The sequence below is a fragment of the Scomber japonicus genome, chromosome 6 (assembly GCF_027409825.1).
Source record: "Scomber japonicus isolate fScoJap1 chromosome 6, fScoJap1.pri, whole genome shotgun sequence".
Taxonomy (NCBI): Eukaryota; Metazoa; Chordata; class Actinopteri; order Scombriformes; family Scombridae; genus Scomber; species Scomber japonicus.
This window is the reverse complement of record NC_070583.1, coordinates 37,439,424-37,459,910: the sequence shown is the minus strand read 5'-3', so window position 1 is coordinate 37,459,910 and position 20,487 is coordinate 37,439,424. Positions and strand designations below refer to the sequence as shown.

The 20,487-nt window shown below is 40.3% G+C and overlaps 1 protein-coding gene across 1 annotated transcript; it reads left to right on the top strand.

Annotated features, from left to right (window-relative positions):
- Window positions 1-44: 44 nt before the first annotated feature.
- On the top strand, window positions 45-14,848 carry LOC128360018 (uncharacterized). Its single transcript, XM_053320332.1, has 10 exons — window positions 45-229; window positions 1,924-2,534; window positions 7,435-7,577; window positions 9,223-9,257; window positions 9,431-9,670; window positions 9,770-9,933; window positions 9,986-10,358; window positions 12,730-12,874; window positions 12,966-13,225; window positions 14,275-14,848. The coding sequence occupies exons 1-10, from the start codon at window positions 45-47 to the stop codon at window positions 14,846-14,848; spliced, it is 2,730 nt and encodes a 909-aa protein (XP_053176307.1).
- Window positions 14,849-20,487: the final 5,639 nt, after the last annotated feature.

Here is a 20,487-nt window from a genome sequence, read left to right as displayed (position 1 = left end):
AGGTTTACTTCTGCTCAGCTCAGCAGCAGGTGTCCAGCATCATGATGGTCTACCTGAGAAACCTGGCAGTCTCTGACTTCCTGCTCTGCCTCTGCCTTCCCCTCCGCATCATCAACTACATCAGCAGCTCTGTCACCTTCCGCCTGGTTTACTGCAACATTGCCGTCTCCGGATTGTACCTCAACATGTACGCCAGCATCCTGTTCATGGGTTACATCGCTGCTAACAGGTAGATAACAAACCATGCTGATTCTTAGCACACTTGTTATGATGCTTTGTCTGTTTTAATATGCCTGCATATTATCTTTATACTGACACTTTTCACATAGAGCACATCTAGACTGTACTCTTTAGTTTACAGACATCCAACATTACATAAGTGAAAAAAGGTAGACCTTGAAATTTTGTTTTATGTGGGAGTTGAAGGATATAACCTGACCAAAGATAACTCTTAGGGTCCTCATGGTGGTGCTGGAGACTAGAGTAATGCCATCCAGAAAAGTTATATCATTAGATAATGTGTTTCTAAGGTGGAGCCAAGCACAATACAGTCAGTTAAGTAGCAGAGAGTTGCAGCTCATCCAGGTCTTCATGTGTAACTGATTGGACTCATCTGGCTTCATTGATAAATATAATAGGATGCCATCTGCATAATAATTAACATTTATGAGTGTTTACGGATAATATTACCTAAAGGAAACACATATAAAGTGAATAGTATTAGTCCAAGCACAGCACATGTGAGCATGTCCAAACTGACAACGATCTGATATATAGGACTTAAACCAGCTTAACAGTACGTGGCCTTATTTACATCTGAGAGAAGCCAAATGAATCTAATAAAGAAATAAATGCAGTGCTAAGGCTGGCATTATCCACGTTCACATGAATTCCTCAGATCCACCTATCTTAGCATGTTGGCTGTGCCCTGTTAGTGGAGAAAAAGGCTGGGGGCTACTGGAGTCCCAAAAATTATTCAGAGCTGTCGCGGTGCACATATATTGCACCCCAGTCCCTGTAAGGCTCACTAAGCTCACTGTCCCCAGACTCTGTGTCAGTCCCAGAGTCAAACAAAGCATCATCTTCTGTTCCCTCCAGTGGAAAAACAACAAAGTTGTGTGCTCATACTGTGTGCCTCTGACACGGCTCAATAACAGCTGCTCATCTGTGGCTTCAACATCTGCTGCTGTCAGTCGGGTCTGTAAATACGGAAACATCACAGCTACTAGTGTCTGAAATACTTCTGATCAACACACTGAATCAGCACACACCTGCTTTTATTTTGTATTTTTCTGTACAACATCCAGCAGTAACGGGTCATAAATAGTCTATTTTCATGAACTGCCGAAACAGTTGTTTATAGAACGTTATAGTTATCATTCTTAGTGTGGACGACCTTTTACAGACCTATGATCATATCCAGATCCAACCTCTCTATGTATTTCACTACTGTATTGGACACACCCCACTTTTAAATGACAACAATTGTGTTTAAGGTGCGTCTTACACAGTTACATCTAAACTTTGTTCTACTTGAATTTTTCTACTTTTCATAACCATCTACTATCTACATAAAGGTACTTATGCTTGTATGTGATTACATATGCCTGCCTTTGTAAAGCACTTTGGTGCAGAATCTGTTTGCTTTTTAAAGTACTATAATAATGTATTTGTCAAATTACTACAACAGTTCATGTGAGTTTATCTTCCCATATGCACAGACACAAAATACAAGCACTGCAAGCTAAAGTGGTCATAAGCTTTCTCCGTGTCCTCGTATCACTGCAGGAGTAAAGTCCAAAGTCTTGTCCTCTCGAGAAACAATGTTGGAATCATCATTCCTCATGAAATCTGTAGTTTAACTATTAGTATCACTTACATTCAGTGAAATTATCTGCTGAAGCCTGCCTCTCCTGTCTCCAGGTATCTGAAGATCATCGATCCTTTAGGAAATCACTTCCTGCGGACAGTTCAGGCTGCCCGCATCATCTCCACAGTAACCTGGGTTTTCCTGCTGGCCCCAGTGATCTCGTTTGTCAGCATGTCACTCCTCACACAGGAAGCTCCGACTGTTGTCCCTGACAGTTGTGAATGCTTGCACAGCTCCCAGGTCCATGTATTCTACAAAATCATCCACATCTCCTCCTGCATCACCTTCCTGTTTGTCCTGGTCTCTCTGGTCTTCTTCTACCACAGCGCCTCCCGCAGTGTGTTGCAGGCACAGCAGAGACAGCTGGCATCCTCCAGCTACAAGAAGCTCAGGAGGTCACGCAGGAAAATGTTGGTGCTGGTCAGCGTCTTCTGCGTTTGTTTTGTGCCTTACCACCTGGTTCGCCTTCCCTACATCTTCCTATACAGGCAGTGCTCTTTGAGCAAAGTGTTTTACTACCTGAAGGAGCTGAGCGTCCTGCTGTCAGTTCTTAATGTCTGCCTGGATCCGGTTGTCTACTTCTTCTTCTCTAAGGCGTTCCGGGCGCAGCTGACCATCCACATTGCAAAGAGGGGAAATGAAGGGCAGCCGAGAGCCACCAAAAGTGAGACACTGCTCAGCACATCAGAGAGATAAACATAAGAAATCTAATATTTGGATCCAAACCATCAATGAACTGATGTAGAACTGTGTGTGCACCAAAGCTCATATATCTTATTCCTCTGTTGTTGTTAAAAAACTATTAAAAACATATCAGTGAGTGACATTGCTGCACTGGGGGACAAATCACCTCACTGACAAGTTACATATTGGTGATTCATTTTATTCATTACTCATTACTCAGTTTATATTTTCCATGCTAAATTTTGAACTTTCATTTTTAGTTGAGCTAAGAACTTAAAGAGAACCTATTATGGTCATTTCAGCTTTAAACGTCTATTTTTGGACCACCACTGTGCATGATTCACAGTTAAAAAAACTCCTTATTTATCTTCTACCGGTCCTTAATGCAGCCCCTCAGTTCAGCCTCTGTCTGAAACAGGCTGTTTTAGCTCCTGTCTCTTTACAGATTACATTGATTTGTATGCTATTGATTAAGATTCTGATATTTACTGTATGATTTCCATTCTGACATCTCTAGCATTTAGAGGTTTGTGATAGAGTGCAGTTTATTTCTGACGCTGAGCTAATGATTTTAATTTGGATTGAAAAATTGATCATTGCTCAGCTCTTGAATTAAATTGACTTATTGTTGGTTTAGCTTGCCTTTTACCCTAATAAGTAGCTCAATAAAATTATCCATGAGCTAATTCATCTCACGTATGATGCGTTATTGAATGCATAAGAGCTGTTTTGGTGTGGACCTATCTGTACTTACACATATTAAGTGCTAATTAAAAGTCCATTGCAATACCACAAATGTGGCTGCTTTGCCTGGTTCATGTTTTCCATCACATAACAAAAAATATGAAGGGAACAGTTAAATCACACATCAGATCTTGATGAACGAATTATTCAAGTTGAAAATCTTTAGTGATGTACAGTGTTTAATTGATTGAGAACAAAATGACATAACAGTCAGTGGAAACCAAAATCATCAACCCTTTGAGGGCTGGATTCAAAATCAAAGCTCAAATGAATGTAGTGGAGTAGAAAGTACAATATTTCCCTCTGAGATGTAGAAAATAGCAACACATGGAAATACTACAGTAAAGTACAAGTACCTCAGACTGTACTACAGTAAAGTACAAGTATCTCAAATTGTACTACAGTAAAGTAAAAGTACCTCAGACTGTACTACAGTAAAGTACAAGTACCTCAGACTGTACAGAACTACAGTAAGTGTTGTATCTTTAAAGCACAGCAGAGAGCAGTCAGGCACTATACTGGTTGAGTCAACGGTTCATGCAGATCTCAAAGACCTGATAGAATAAGTAAAGAAGTAGTAAAAGCATCAGGAGGCATTTGACTGTAAAGATGGAGATGGCGCCCTCTGCTGGTGTCACACAGTACTGCACCAACACTTACATTTAATCATAGATAACAAACCTAGATATCCAAGAGACATATATATTTTAGTTATTGTGTCTTCAGTCCTGATTTTACTGTAATCTGTTAGTTGTTGCAATACCTGAACAGGACACTAGATGGCGCATTAAGCACTATACACTGCTGTGATAAACATTATTTAACTTCTTATTTTAATAATGAACTTTACCCAAAATCAACTGTAACAGTCAACATTACTTTTAAACATATTCCATCATTTCTTGTCCTGCATTTATGCATTTTAATCTTTTACACTTTATTCATATTTATATCTTTTATAAAGTCTTTTTAAGCCTGGCTCTCTCCTCGCGAGCGCACATCTCCAAACAAAATGCCAGCGTCGCCATGGCAACGGACAGAAAAATAGTCCGTGAAGTTATTCTGAGCAGTTTTGTCCCCAAAAAATAAAAACCACGACTGTAAAAGATCGACGAGTTTCATGTCTGCTGCTGGATTATAGAGACAGTCTGTCATCAGATGCTTCACAGATCACGTTACTGTAAACTCACATCACGTTACTGTAAACTCACATCACGTTACTGTAAACTCACATCACGTTACTGTAAACTCACAACACGTTACTGTAAACTCACATCACGTTACTGTAAACTCACAACACGTTACTGTAAACTCACAACACGTTACTGTAAACTCACATCACGTTACTGTGAACTCACAACACGTTACTGTAAACTCACATCACGTTAAACTCACATCATCTTTTCCTCCGCAGCTCGGTAAACACTGCAGGTTTAAACAGAAGCAAAAATCCTGCTTTAATGTATAAAAGTAGTGACTTAATGTTCTTGAAGTTTTCTTTTATAAGATGTGAAAAAACTGTGTAGTAAACACACACATCCGCAGCTCCCAATGCAGGTGGATCCCAGTCTACCTGCATTGGGAGCTGCAGCTTTTACAGATTTAGTTATTTGGTCCAGTTCCTGCTTTCTTACTCTGGATGTGAGTCTACCACTCAATATTATTTTATAGGATGCGAAATTTGTAAAGCTCTGTGTCAAAACTTGGCACTTTATAGTCAACAGGATAAAATTTTAGTATTTTTTTTTATTATTAAAAAAGAATAGATTGTTGTCCATTTAAATGGTTGAGCTCAGAAATAAAAATGATGTTGTGAGGGGTCAGTTATTTCAAGACTGTTTATGTTTATTATTGTTGGTATTTCATATTGTGAATTTAGAGACCCCCCCTGATTTATTTTTGTGTGTAATTCTGTTCATTTAATGGTTTAATTTACAATGCATTTAGTTCAGTGATGAGCTGCGCGCTTTTTGAGTTCCGCCACCAGGTGCTGCTGCTGAGGCATCAAGAGACAATATGTTTAATGCGGCAAGAGAAGAAGAAAACGTAGTTCAGAGTTGTTGTTGTAACCAGCATGAGAGCTGACATGCTAGTTGCTTTAGCAGCTAAGGACACACAGGTGGACTGTAAAGTTATTGTTTCCTACTTTATATTGTGGAAAATAAATAAAAGACACTGTGAGAGACAGTCCGGCTTGTGAATTCATCCTGAGCTGCAACAGTGTTTTAGTAGCTTTTAGTGGTTTGATATGAATGGAAGTGATTGTGTTAAATCAGCTGTGATATCGTCTCATATCGATTGCTGCCTCCTGAATCGAAACAAATTGAAATCGTATTGTGACAGACTTTGTGATATCAGCAAACATCAAATTGTTGTTCATTTAACTGATATAATATTGTATTGTGAAATAACTTGTGATTTACGCCCCTAATGTTTGGTGTCACCAAACACTTTTTGCATCAGCTGATGTCATTTGTTGTAATTTTTTTGTATGAACATGTTGAAACCTGCAATGTTCACCTTCAAGTTAATTTGTTTCTCAACCATATATGAATTCACACATATTGTGGAGTGAATCGTTGTCCGGTGTCAAACATACATATGAGCAAAAAAAAGTGAACACGCAATAAATATATAAAAACAACAATAAACACATAAATCTGCATCCAAAATAAATTGAAACCTTGTTCTAAATTTTAAGGCCTTTGCTTTGTTTATGTTACTTTAACACATAATATTCTTCTTATGACAAAGAAGCAACAGCAGTGAACATTATGTCTGTTTGTGTGGGTGTCATGTTTTGTTTTCATGTTTTGTTTTTTGACTTGCAAATGACCATCATGATCAGCTTTGCTGCACAAAACTGTTAGTCAGATCCACACCTGATATCCCACCTCCACATCAGGAACACAGACAGGTGAGTGCTGCACGTAACTTTATACTTGAACAAACTAATTAATCTAAAATTTGGAAATAGGCTGAAGGGAAGACTTTGATTCAACAATTTAAAATGAATAACTACCTGAAAGTATGTAAAGGTTCAATGAGAGTATTAAGAAGTCCTATGAAGCTGTACTATATGTATGTTTTGCTCGTCTGGGGTCTAACGGTGTCTACTATAGAGAGAAGTAATCCTCCAGACTGATTGATGATATTCATCCTCATTCTGCTGAACAGGTTGGCAGAGTTTTAGTAGAAGGTGGATTCTCTGATTATAATCCTGTATATCCTTGGGATGGATGAGGGTGATGGTGGACCTCCTACTCTGTAAAAGGGCTTGTTTCTATATCTCTAAATTTTGAAATTCCCTTCTCAAGAATGAGAGGTGTTGAGTAAATATTTGCCTGTGATTGGCTTTGACCCTGATATTCTCACCCTAACCCTAACCAATCTAAGCAACAAAAGCAACTAGGAAAGGTATGAAATATGGGTGTGAAAAAAATAAACTGATACTTGATACTACATCACACCAGAAAGTCAAAACAAATGTGCAAGAAGCTTTAGCATGAGCCCACAAACCCAACTTCTATAGATGGGGTTTGCATCTCAGCCAACATAACGAGCAAAGCAGGATACTGGAAGTGTGCTAAAGTATAGTTGCAGCTACATTTGAATAATGATTTTCATTGTGCGAGATACCTTTGGTACAATCTTATAAACATCCTGCTCTCAGCCTCTTGATCCAGGATCAGACTCTGAGTATGGTCTTACAGCTGCAGACATTACTGTAGGTAAACAGGCTTATTCTGACTGGCTGGAGATCAAGGTGTGTGTCACACTTCAAGCCAGTTAAGGTTAAGCTCTTTACTAATGCAGATTTTGTGCAAATAGCTTCAGAAACAGCTGGAGGTCAGAGGAGAATCTGGGCCGTAAAGAAAGATGATTCAGAGAAAACTAAACATCATATGGTGAATACAATATCACTGTTCATAATAATGAGCCAAAAAAGGAAATTACAGCCAACCACTGAATTTACAAGTCAAACTACAGAAGAATCTGCAAGTTTCAAGTAACTGAAAACCTTTTCATGTGGCATTGATGCTGCTGTGTTGATTTGCTACCACCAGTTCCTGTGTTTCCAATGTTATTTAAATAATTTTCTTACACTTTACATATAACTGTCTTCCCTCTGTTAGAGCCTCCAGAGACAAAAATGGATGTGACCTCATCATCCAACCAGTCCTCAGCTAACACCCAGAGCCAAGTCAACAGTCAATGTGAACACATTGATAAATCAGGCCACCTCTTCTTTGCACTGGCCTACAGTCTGGTGTTTGTGGTGAGTTTCAAATATTCACATCACAGTCTGTTAACAAACATATTCATAGAAAAGTAATACAAAAAGGATAACACTATACCACATACCAATTGGGCTGAAATAGGCCGGATAAATAAATAATACTTATAATAATCTAAATTAAATATATTAAGAAAGGGTTAGGGTTTATGATTAGACTGACTAGCAGAGGAGAAGTCATGTTAAAAAAAAGATAAACTGTATCCAGACCTTATAGAACTTATGAGAAGAGTGTCAGACAGTGTATTTAAGGTATTTAAGGTGTTTGCCATAACTGCATCTCATCTGCTGCTAAACCAAAGATAGAGGTCAGAGGTCAGGATCGACATCTTTGTTGTAAATGCGTGAAAAAGTTCTGAATATATCTGTCCAGAATTTAGTTAATTTGTGACTTGCCCAAACATATGACTGAGGTTGGCTGGCTCTTACTTACATGATTCTAGCCAACCTGCTCTCAGACAGATGGAGCCTGTAGAGCACCTGAAACTCCCTGAACTCATCTCTGATGCATACTGATGGTGAAAGCACCTGTTTTGTTGCCCACTGCCAAGCTGAGCCTGACATCACTACAACCATCTCCTCTGGTATGAGATGGGGAATCTGTCCTTTGAATATTCTCATATAGGAACCATACCAAGCTGTCACAGGCAGGCTTAACGTTCAGTAACTCATCTATCTAGACGCAACCACAAAAATGTGGTTTAACAAAGCTGACCTAAAACTTACTAAAAACAGGAAGTGAGGAAACACCATCATATCTCTCTAAATAAGTGATCAAATATTTCTTGAAGATAAGTGAAAAAGGGTCTAAAAGTCTAAAGGGAAGAGGGAACAGAGGTTTCGGGTTAGGGTTATTTTTTATTCTGAAACCCTCCTAAGACTGGATGTAAGTATAAGAGCAACTGCTTACTTCCTCCTTCCACTTCCTCTAAAGGGTGTCTATGTGGTAATATTGGTCTGAGTACAATTGATGAGTTCAGATCTGCACAAACAAATAGCAGCAAGGAAGAAAAGCAACAAAGTTCCCATTCAACTGGACTAAACAAGGCTGGCTTGAGTTGTATGTTGTCAGACCTGTTGTTACAATGCCGAAAATGTCTAGGGGAAGAGGGGAGTCTCAACTGGGATAACTGGAGGAAAAACAAGAGGAAAACTGAGGTAAAAGTACAAAACCAAGGATTTATTTGACAATTTAGAAAAATCCAAAACTCAAACACAATAAACAACAAAAAATGGACTTCACTAAAAAGGAAGCCGATCTGAGAAAGTAAAAACAATAGCCACAGCTACTAATAAGGAGCACTGTCTTATAAATGTGCTGAAAGACACAAAACCAGCCATGATTCTGCTGGATGGCCCACTGGCACCGGGTTTAGATTTCCATGGAGTTCCGCTGCAGTGATCAGGGGGCAAGGTAGGTGCCAGAAACAGATATCACAGAAAGCTAAGAAATTTTGAGAAACAATTCAATAATTGACATTCATACTTTTCTATTGAGATTCTCTCTCAATAGAAAAGTATGAATGTTTTTAGGAAAGACTGATTTATTTATGATGTAGACCACAAAGACAAGTAAGTAAAATCACTGTTTTCTTCACCCTCTCACTCCTTGCTGTTTCTTCTCCAGGTGGGTTTGGTCCTCAACGGCTTCACCCTGTCAATGTGATCAGACAGACGCAAAGGCTCACCTCTTCTTCATGGTGGTCTACACTCTGGTGTTTGTAATGAGTGTCAAATATTCAGATTACAGTCACATTCCCTCCTCCTCCTCTGTCTGCCAATCAGCACACACGTCAATCTGTGTTTTCTCTCCAGGTGGGTTTGGTCCTCAACAGTCTCACCCTGAAGGTTTACTTCTGCTCAGCTCAGCGGCAGGTGTCCAGCATCATGATGGTCTACCTGAAGAACCTGGCGGCCTCTGACTTTCTGCTCTGCCTCTGCCTCCCCTTCTATATAGCCAACTCCGTCAGCAGCTCCGTCACTCTCCGCCTGGTCCACTGCATCTTTGCCTCCTGCGCCTTTTACCTCAACATGTACGCCAGCATCCTGTTCATGGGTTACATTGCTGCTGACAGGTAGGCTGGATGGCTTTGGTCTTATTTGATCCAGGAGCAACATCAGCACATCCTTGTTGTCTGCTATGTTTTTAAAAAATCTGCCTCTTCTCTCTCTAGGTATTTTAAAATCATCCATCCTTTAAGAAATCACATCCTGCGGACAGTGAAGGCTGCCCGCATCATCTCCACGGTAACCTGGATTTTCTTCTCGGCCCTTATGACCTCCTACATCACCCTGTGGCACCTCACCAAGCCAGAATTGACCTTCGTCCCTGACAAATGTGACACCTTGGAAAGCCCCCAGGTCATTGTATTGTACAAAATCATCCACAGTCGGCTCCGCCGCCACCTTCCTGTTTGTCCTTGTCTGCATGATCTTCTTCTACTACAGCGCCTCCCGCAGTGTGTTGCAGGCACAGCAGAGGAAGCCGCAATCCTCCAGCTGCAAGAAGCTCATGAGGTCAAACAGGAAAATGTTGGTGCTGGTCAGCGTCTTCTGTGTTTGTTTTGTACCTTACCACCTCTCTATCATTCCCTATGCCTTACTGAGGAAGTATTGCTCCTTACGCCTGGTGTTGCACTACCTGATTGAAGGGACCATCTTACTGTCAGTCTTCAATGTCTGTCTGGATCCGGTCATCTACTTCTTCAGCTGTAAGGCCTTTCGGACTAATCTGAACCTGAAGCAGATGTTCAGCAGGAACAAGCAAATACCTCGCACAGAGACAAGAAGGAACGAGGGGCAGCTGAGCATCATCCACACCAACTGATGAACACCGTCCATCACACGTGACTTGAAAACAACAACAGCACAACTGCAGATATGAGACAAATAACACCAACAGAAGCATACAGCTGTTTCACATTTAAGTAACTCAAAATAAATGTGACATCCGTCGTGTATCAGACGTTATCAGTCAAAACTCTAACATTTCCTGTTTTTAACACTTTCCCTGACCTTACAATACCATATAATCTGCTTTGGGGATCCTCAGACCTGCAAACAACCAACCACTGCAAGTGAGGGCGAAAACCCAGCTAAGCCTAAGCGGTTATCACATGTAAAAATCTGTAAAATGTGTCAATTCATCACATCTGACACATGTAATAATTTGTCATGAGAAAATTAAACAATAATGGTAAAGACTATTCACCAAATGAGCAATGAGTGAAAACATAATTAAAACAAGTTACTCTGAAATGCATTTCATATGATGAACCACATGTGTTTATATGTGAGCCTGTTACACAGAGACACATTCTTATTAAGACCAGCCACTGAGACCAGTTTTTAAACATTTCCGTCACTAAACTGAAGAACAATTCAACCAAACATTGAAGTGCACAGGCAGCAGGTTGTTTTGTAGTATGTCAGAGAAACTGGTTTGAGGTGAAGATTGTGTGCAAGATCAAACAAAGGACAGAATACGTGATCATTTGGTTAACAAATGATCACGTATTCTAGCCTCCATCCAGTTCACTGAGTCACATTTGAGTGTGACCACAGTGTGGTGGAGTTCAGTGGAAGTGCTCACAGAAAGTGTCAGCATAGTGACAGGAACATATTTCAAGTTTTTTTTACCCTTTCATACCACAAATTTAACCTAACTATTGTTTTTCTGCCACGGCAGCTTAGCATCACATGATTGGTACCAATGGATTCATTATCTCATCTAGTTTCTCATGATGCCAACCTATTGAGCTTCAAACCTGAGTCCGATATTGCCTTTTGTACAGTGCTGCAAGTAGGGTTTATAGTCAGTCAGTGTTCCCCAAAACCCAAGATGATGTCATCAAAGGTCTTTTTTGCCTGCAACCCAAATATGATCTGTTTACTGTCACAGAGGACAAAATAACCCAAAAATATTCACATTTGAGAAGCTGTGTCTGCAGGTGGGTTTTGGTGGGCCAGTCTGAGATCAAAGCCTGATTTTTATACCAACTTCTCAACTGCAGCTGAGATAATGTGATGTTAAGTGACATAGCAACAGTTCCAGGAAAAAGGTTTTTTCTTTTGTGATCCTCTAACAAGCACCAAACAAAAAAAACAGGAAATGATAAAGCATCATCTGAGCAGCAGCATAACACAATAACCACAGATCAGTTCTTCCTGTCTATAAAAGCTGCACAGAAGGAAACATCAAAGCAGTTTCTATCTGAGACCTTCACTGACAGACTGACAGGTGAGTGCTGCATGTATCTCACTTCTTTGTGCTTCTAATATTATGTTGAAATTATATTTTTTTTAATGATATGAATTAATATGTTTTCCAAGACCATTTTTGAGCCTTGTGGTACAACCAATTTGCAATGTTGAAGTGACGTTTTCACACAGTTAATTTGACCACACTGCTGGTCTGACCCAGTTTACAGCGTGTAGAGACATGTGAAATGTCATAATCTTTTGGGAAATACTTCATGCGTCACATCATCAAACCCTTTTTGAAAAATAATCTTTGAGTACTCCTCCCACAGAGAACCATGGTAACCTTGTGGTTACTGCGTCTGCTACGTGTCTGCAAGTTAAGAAAATGCATGTTCTCTCAGTCATTTAGGAAGGGCCAGTTGTACATTTGGGTGGGACCAGCCTCGTTAGGGTCACTATCAACATCACGCTTGCTATATTTCTACCACAGCTCAACAGGAAACACTAAGAGGGAATTTGATGCTAAAAAGACTGTAAATGTGTCAGATATCACTTGATATGACTAACTCAGACTGCTGAAGCTCAATAGAAGCTGATCATCTACTTTAAATGACTGTGTGGACACACTGTGGATACAGTCCTCCATCACTTTACATTGAAAGCACATTTGAAGGAGATCTGTTAATAGTTAGTATGAACAGGAGGAATGATTACAGAGAGGAAAACCTCTTTCACTGTTATATGGACACCTGACTGCTGGTTTAAGAGACACAAGGGTACCTGGACCTCCTTAAGACTGAATACAAAAGGCTTCTTCCAGCCAAACATTTGTAACAATATAGTCAGCTGATGGTTCAGTAGGATATATAATTAATGTGTCAAACTGTATTTAACAGTATAAAGATGATAGATTTGTGTTCTGTCTTCTTAGAACCTCCACAAACATGGGTGACCTGGTAGGAGTGGGAGTGACCTCAGTTACCAACCAGACCGCTGATGATGATATCAATCAATGTGATCAGACAGACACAAAGGCTCACCTCTTCTTCATGGTGGTCTACACTCTGGTGTTTGTAGTGAGTGTCAAATATTCAGATAACAGTCACATTTCCTCCTCCTCCTCTGTCTGCCAATCAGCACACATGTCAATCTCTGTTTCCTCTCCAGGTGGGTTTGGTCCTCAACAGTCTCACCCTGAAGGTTTACTTCTGCTCAGCTCAGCAGCAGGTGTCCAGCATCATGATGGTCTACCTGAGAAACCTGGCAGTCTCTGACTTCCTGCTCTGCCTCTGCCTTCCCCTCCGCATCATCAACTACATCAGCAGCTCCATCACCTTCCGCCTGGTTTACTGCAATTTTGCCATCTTCGGATTACACCTCAACATGTACGCCAGCATCCTGTTCATGGGTTACATCGCTGCTAACAGGTAGGTACCAAACCATGCTGTCCGTCAGCACAGTTAACACTCTTTTGTAAATGTTTTAATGCTTTATTGTCTGTTTGTATATGACTGCAAAGACTGTACTCTTTAGTTGACAGAAGACCAATATTACATATGTGACACATTCATGTGGAAGTTGAAGGAAATGTACTGATCAAAGATAACTACTAGGTTCCTCATGGTGGTGCTGGAGACCAGAGTAATGCCATCCAGAGTAGTTATATCATTAGATAATGTGTTTCTAAGGTGTTTGGGGCCAAGCACAATAACTTCAGTTTTTTCTGGGTTCAGTGGCATAAAGTTGCAGGTCATCCAGGCCTGTGTGTCTTCAGTTAACTGATTGGACTGATCCGGCTTCATTGATAAATATAACTGGGTGTCATCTGCATAACAATTAAAATTTATGAGTGTTTCCAAATAATATTCCCTGAAGATAGTGAATATTATTGGTCCAAGCACAGGAGGAACTCTGTGTCTAACCTTTGTGTGCATGAAGGATTAATTGTTCATGTGAAAACCAAAAATGATCTGATAAAAGCCAAGGGAGAGAAGCCAATTAAATGTATTAATGAAATAAATGCAGTGCTAAAGCTGTCATTATCCACGTTCACATGAATATGTTTGTTGAATTCCTCAGACCCGCCCATCTTAGCATGTTGGCTGTGCCTTTTCTGTAGCGGCCTTATGCTTGTATGTGATTACATATGCCTGCCTTTGTAAAGCACTTTGGTGCAGAATCTGTTTGCTTTTTAAAGTACTATAATAATGTGTTTGTCAAGTTACTACAAGTTACTACAACAGTTCATGTGAGTTTATCTTCCCATATGCACAGACCAAAAATACAAGCACTGCAAACTGAAGTGGTCATAAGCTTTCTCCGTGTCCTCGTATCACTGCAGGAGTAAAGTCCAAAGTCTTGTCCTCTCTAGAAACAATATTGGAATCATCATTCCTCATGATATCTGTGGTTTAACTATTAGTATCACTTATATTCAGTGAAATTGTCTGCTGATGCCTGCCTCTCCTGTCTCCAGGTATCTGAAGATCATTGACCCTTTAGGAAATCACTTCCTGCGGACAGTTCAGGCTGCCCGCATCATCTCCACGGTAACCTGGGTTTTCCTGCTGGCCCCAGTGATCTCATACGCCACCCTGTCACTCCTCACACAGAAAGCTCTGACTGTTGTCCCTGATGGGTGTGAAACATTGCAGAATGCTCAAGTCACTATGTTCTACACAGTCATCGACATCTCCTCCTGCATCACCTTCCTGGTCGTCCTCGTCTCTCTGATCTTCTTCTACCACAGCGCCTCCCGCAGTGTGTTGCAGGCACAGCAGAGGCAGCTGGCATCCTCCAGCTGCAAGAAGCTCAGGAGGTCACGCAGGAAAATGTTGGTGCTGGTCAGCGTGTTCTGCATTTGTTTTGTGCCTTACCACCTGGTTCGCCTTCCCTACATCTTCCTACACAGGCAGTGCTCTTTGAGCAAAGTGTTTTACTACCTGAAGGAGGTGACTGTCCTGCTGTCAGTTCTTAATGTCTGCCTGGATCCGTTCATCTACTTCATGTTCTCTAAGGCGTTCCGGTCCCAGTTGAGCCTTTCACCCTAATACGTAGCTCAATAACATCCGCCATGAGCTAATTCATCATGTATGATGTGTTATTGAATGCATTAAAGGCTGCTTTTCGTTATATCTTATCTGTACTTACATATATTCAGTGCTTATTAAAAGATCATTGTAATTCCCCAAATGTGGTTGTTTTGCCTGGTTCATGTTTTCCATCACATAACAAAAGATAGATTTGCTGTTTGAACCTTTGTATTGTTAATATATACACTGATGAAACACTTAAATCACACATCAGATCTTGATGAACAAATTATTCAAGTTGAAAATCTTTACTTATGTACATTGTATAATTTATTTAGAATAAAATGTCATAAATCACACTGAAAATCAAAGTAAAACACTAAAATCACAGCTGATCTAACTGGCCAACAGTGTCCAAGAGGATCTCCCCTCAGACCTGGATCAGGGAATCAGTGAGCTCCTGAACAGTCTGTGGTGGTACTCACTGGTGTCACTGAGGATTTCATACTATTACCTAACATCAGTAAGGGTACCATTGGCTATGACATGGAGGTCTGTGCAACCCTCCGATGATCTGCCTCCCCAGACAATCACTGACCCACTGCCAAACCGGTCATGCTGGATGATGTTACAGGTAGCATAACATTCACCACGGTGTCAGTGTCTCCAGACTCTTTAACATGTGCTCAGTGTGAACCTGCTCTCATCTGTAAAGACAACGGGGCTCCAATGTCACCTGCCAATTCTGGTGATCTCTCTCACTGGAGGACGTCGGGCCCTCATGCCACACTCATGGAGTCTGTTTCTGACAGTTTGGTGTCAGAAACATGCACACCAGTAGCCTGCTGGACAACATTTGTAGGGCTGTGGCTGTGCTTCTCCTGTTCCTTCTTTAACAAAGGAGCAGATACAAGTCCTGCTGCTGGGTTGGGTTGATGTCCGGCTCTCCTGGTGTAGCAGCCTGTCTCCTGGTATCTACTCTGTGCTCTTGAGACTGTGCTGACACAGTAAACCTTATGACCGCACATATGGATTTGTCATCCTGGAGGAGCTGGACTACCTGTACAACCTGATTGGCTTGCAGGTACCACCTCATGCTACCAGTAGTGACAAGGAAACTAGCAGAGCACCAAACTAGAGAAGCTAGCTGAGGTGTGTAATTGGAAAATGTGTGTCATGCTTATATGATGTTTAATGGAAATGGGTCAAATGTATTGAGATAGAACAGGATGTTATTTTCTTTCAATATGCCTGTACTGCAAAAGATAAAAATAACTGTCCGAACATGTAGGTGTTATTTTCTCTGTGTGCAAAGAGGAAGCTCACAAACCACAAGTGCAGAGGAAGTAAATACTTTGCATACATCCTGCTTCATTGGATATAAATATAGATTCCTACTTCTGTACAGCAAATCAATACTGTTGAAGAAAGATCTCTGCTCCAGCCAGTCGTCATTATTCTGTTCAGTTTATGAAAGAATAAAGCTTCACTGAGACCAAACCTTGATTGATGTTTTTTATCTAAGATTTTACACGATAGATCATGGTCAGGATCCTCCTGGACGGCTCTATGTAGAGGTGTTCTTTTGGTCTGGTTTGACTGTTCATAAAGCACAAGGTATATGTTATGTATATGTTGATGGATTATTAAAGACTGATTTGACCAAGTTTAACTATATACTGTTTTGAAACCACTTTTTATCACACCCATATTCCTCACTGGTTGAAAATCGTTCCAATTGATTTATTTTTTTTAATCGTAAGAGACCGACCACAGACACATTTTTGCCTTTTTTTTCGTGTCACAATGGAGAGAGCAGAGCAGGTGGACCCAAATACAGAGAATAAATGAAAACTAGACAAGAACTGACCAAGACTGAACAGAAAACTAAGACTTAAATACTAACAAAACTACTGAGGAAATGGGGAACACGTGACAAGTGCAGGCTGAAAGGAGACAGAAGCCCGAGCTGATCACACTGATACAGGACAGGTGTGAATACTGAGGTAAAAAACTGAGGGCTGATGAAGCTGATGCAGGGTAGGTGTGAGGAGGAGCACATGAATAACGAAGAAAGAAAAAAATAGAACAAACGATTTGGTATGAAATTTAACCAAATTTAAGTTTGTGGTTGTAAAGTGTCATGAGGCTGTGATCATTCAAGAGGTCACTAAAGGTCATTTTATACATTGCGGTAAAGTTATAAAAATGGACTCCCTACAATGAAATGGCTACTGTGGGAACTAACATCATCACACATGAATACAGTTGGGCTCAATGAATCCACAAGAGTCTCAACGCTCCAGTCAGAACCAATTCATGCAATTCCTAAACTGTTTATGAACCCCACTATACAGAAATGTTTAAATACAATATTTTTGGAGACAAAAATAACCTATTTATGCTGCATGGTTGTTGTCCATAAAGTGGGTATGTCTGTAAAGGTCAGGGAACCTCTATGAAAATGGCCTGACAGGTAATCATGACATAGTTGGTACCAATAGATGCTTTATGTCATCTAGTTTCATATGATACCAGTATGTAATATTCAGCTTTAAAACTCAGCCCACTACAGCCTCCTGTACAGTCCTGCAGACATCAGAGGGTTTATAGTTGTGAGCATGCAAGTCCTCTACCATCCACCAGATGGTACTGCTGCTCCCTTCACAGCCCTACTTCACATGGCCTTGAGTAGAGGAAGTCATGTTTGAGGAAAAATAAGTTCACTTCACAATCTGCACATCTTTTAAAATGTTGTATTTTACTTAATCTTACTATTATTACTATACAAGAGGTTCTATATTTTATGTGTCAATGGGTTTCATAGGCCTACCTGTGTTTATTGTTTCCTTCTTATCATTATCAACTGAGCTGCTTTTGTTGTTGTTGTTTGTTTGTCATGTTACTCGGGTTAGTGTTTGGTAGATTTGAGCAAAAAGACTGTGGTGAGTGTTTCTAACCCCCACAGCAACACCAAGAGTGTCCCCCCCCCCCCCCCCAGGGCAGCTTCTGGTTGCATTCAATAAGACCCACAGTGACTTTAAACTTGTGAGAGGATGTTGTGGGGTAAACCAAAAGAGGCCTGGTTTGAGACTTGTGATGAGTCTGTGTCTATTTGAAAAAAGAAGTTAGGGTTACAATTATCTACACAGGTCAAAACATTGTCTGAGCTTTTATTTATAAAGTCTCAATTTAGTGTTATTTTTCTGGGTTGTGTAAAACTCATGATTCTGGTGTGATTTGGCTGTATGTGTCTGCAGGTGGGTTTTGGTTGGTCAGTCTTCACTGCTGACTGCAGCTGAGCTAAAAGTGACACAGCAACAGTTCCAGTATAACTTAAGTCTTTTTTTTCTTTTGTGGTCCCCTAACCAACAGTGAGCAAAGAACCAGGAAATGAAAAAGCATCTGAGCAGCAGTATCACACAATAACCACAGATCAGTTCTTCCTGTCCTTTGAAAGCTGCACAGAAGGAAACATCAAAGCAGTTTCTATCTGAGACCTTCACTGACAGGCTGACAGGTGAGTGCTGCATGTATCTCACTACTTTGTGCTTCTAATATTATGTTGAAATTTGATTTATTTTTTAAAAATGATTTAAATTAACATGTTTTCCAAGACGAAAATAACATAAACAGTTTTAAACAACTGCAGGCACAGAGTTTACACGTTGTTAATCAAAGTTCATTTTTCATAGATAATAAGTTATGTGCAAGGTTTTTATTTTATTGGTTTATTTAACAGGGATCATACCGATAAACACTGTTACCTATAGTTAAACAATGCAACAGATGTTATGTATATAAAGCACGTAACTGAAGGCAATTTGCATTTCCTTGCTTCAGCTTTTAAAACTATGCTCAGAATGTATTTTGAGCCTTGTGGTACAACCAATTTTAAATTAAACACACTGCTGGTGTGAACCAGTTTACAGCTTGTTCACACGTGTGAAATGTGGTAATCTATTCAGAAGTACTGTACAATGGTAGACTTGTGGTTACTGCGTCTGCTACGTGTCTGCAAGTTAAGAAAATGCATGTTCTCTCAGTCATTTAGGAAGGGCCAGTTGTACATTTGGGTGGGCCCAGCCTCGTTAGGGTCACTATCAACGCCACGCTTGCTATACTTCCACCACAGCTCACCAGGGAAACACTAAGAGGGAATTTGATGCTAAAAAGACTGTAAATGTGTCAGATATCACTTGATATGACTAACTCACACTGCTGAAGCTCAATAGAAGCTGATCATCTACTTTAAATGACTGAGTGGAAACACTGTGGATACAGTCCTCCATCACTTTACATTGAAAGCACATTTGAAGGAGATCTTTCAATAGTTAGTATGAACAGGAGGAATGATTACAGAGAGGAAAACCTCTGTCACTGTTTATATGGACACCTGAATGCTGGTTTGACCTACTTTAGACTGAATACAAAAGGTTTCTTCCAGCCAAACATTTGTAACAATATAGTCAGCTGATGGTTCAGTAGGATATATAATTAATGTGTCAAACTGTATTTAACAGTATAAAGATGATAGATTTGTTTTCTCCCTTCTTAGAACCTCCACAAACATGGATGACCTGGTAGGAGTGAGAGTGACCTCAGTTACCAACCAGACCACTGATGATATAAATCAATGTGATCAGACAGATACAAAGGCTCACCTCTTCTTCATGGTGGTCTACACTCTGGTGTTTGTAGTGAGTGTCAAATATTCAGATTACAGTCACATTCCCTCCTCCTCCTCTGTCTGCCAATCAGCACACATGTCAATCTGTGTTTCCTCTCCAGGTGGGTTTGGTCCTAAACAGTCTCACCCTGAAGGTTTACTTCTGCTCAGCTCAGCAGCAGGTGTCCAGCATCATGATGGTCTACCTGAGAAACCTGGCAGTCTCTGACTTCCTGCTCTGCCTCTGCCTTCCCCTCCGCATCATCAACTACATCAGCAGCTCTGTCACCTTCCGCCTGGTTTACTGCAACATTGCCGTCTCCGGATTGTACCTTAACATGTACGCCAGCATCCTGTTCATGGGTTACATCGCTGCTAACAGGTAGATAACAAACCATGCTGATTCTTAGCACACTTGTTATGATGCTTTGTCTGTTTTAATATGCCTGCATATTATCTTTATACTGACACTTTTCACATAGAGCACATCTAGACTGTACTCTTTAGTTTACAGACATCCAACATTACATAAGTGAAAAAAGGTAGACCTTGAAATTTTGTTTTATGTGGGAGTTGAAGGATATAACCTGACCAAAGATAACTCTTAGGGTCCTCATGGTGGTGCTGGAGACTAGAGTAATGCCATCCAGAAAAGTTATATCATTAGATAATGTGTTTCTAAGGTGGAGCCAAGCACAATACAGTCAGTTAAGTAGCAGAGAGTTGCAGCTCATCCAGGTCTTCATGTGTAACTGATTGGACTCATCTGGCTTCATTGATAAATATAATAGGATGCCATCTGCATAATAATTAACATTTATGAGTGTTTACGGATAATATTACCTAAAGGAAACACATATAAAGTGAATAGTATTGGTCCAAGCACAGCACATGTGAGCATGTCCAAACTGACAACGATCTGATATATAGGACTTAAACCAGCTTAACAGTACGTGGCCTTATTTACATCTGAGAGAAGCCAAATGAA

Excerpts from the sequence above, each read along its gene's own strand:
- LOC128360018 (XM_053320332.1), top strand. The coding sequence starts at position 45 with ATGGTCTACCTGAGAAACCTGGCAGTCTCTGACTTCCTGCTCTGCCTC. Across the intron at positions 230-1,923 it reads GGTTACATCGCTGCTAACAG|GTATCTGAAGATCATCGATC; the intron begins GTAGATAACAAA and ends TCCTGTCTCCAG. Across the intron at positions 9,671-9,769 it reads GGTTACATTGCTGCTGACAG|GTATTTTAAAATCATCCATC; the intron begins GTAGGCTGGATG and ends TTCTCTCTCTAG.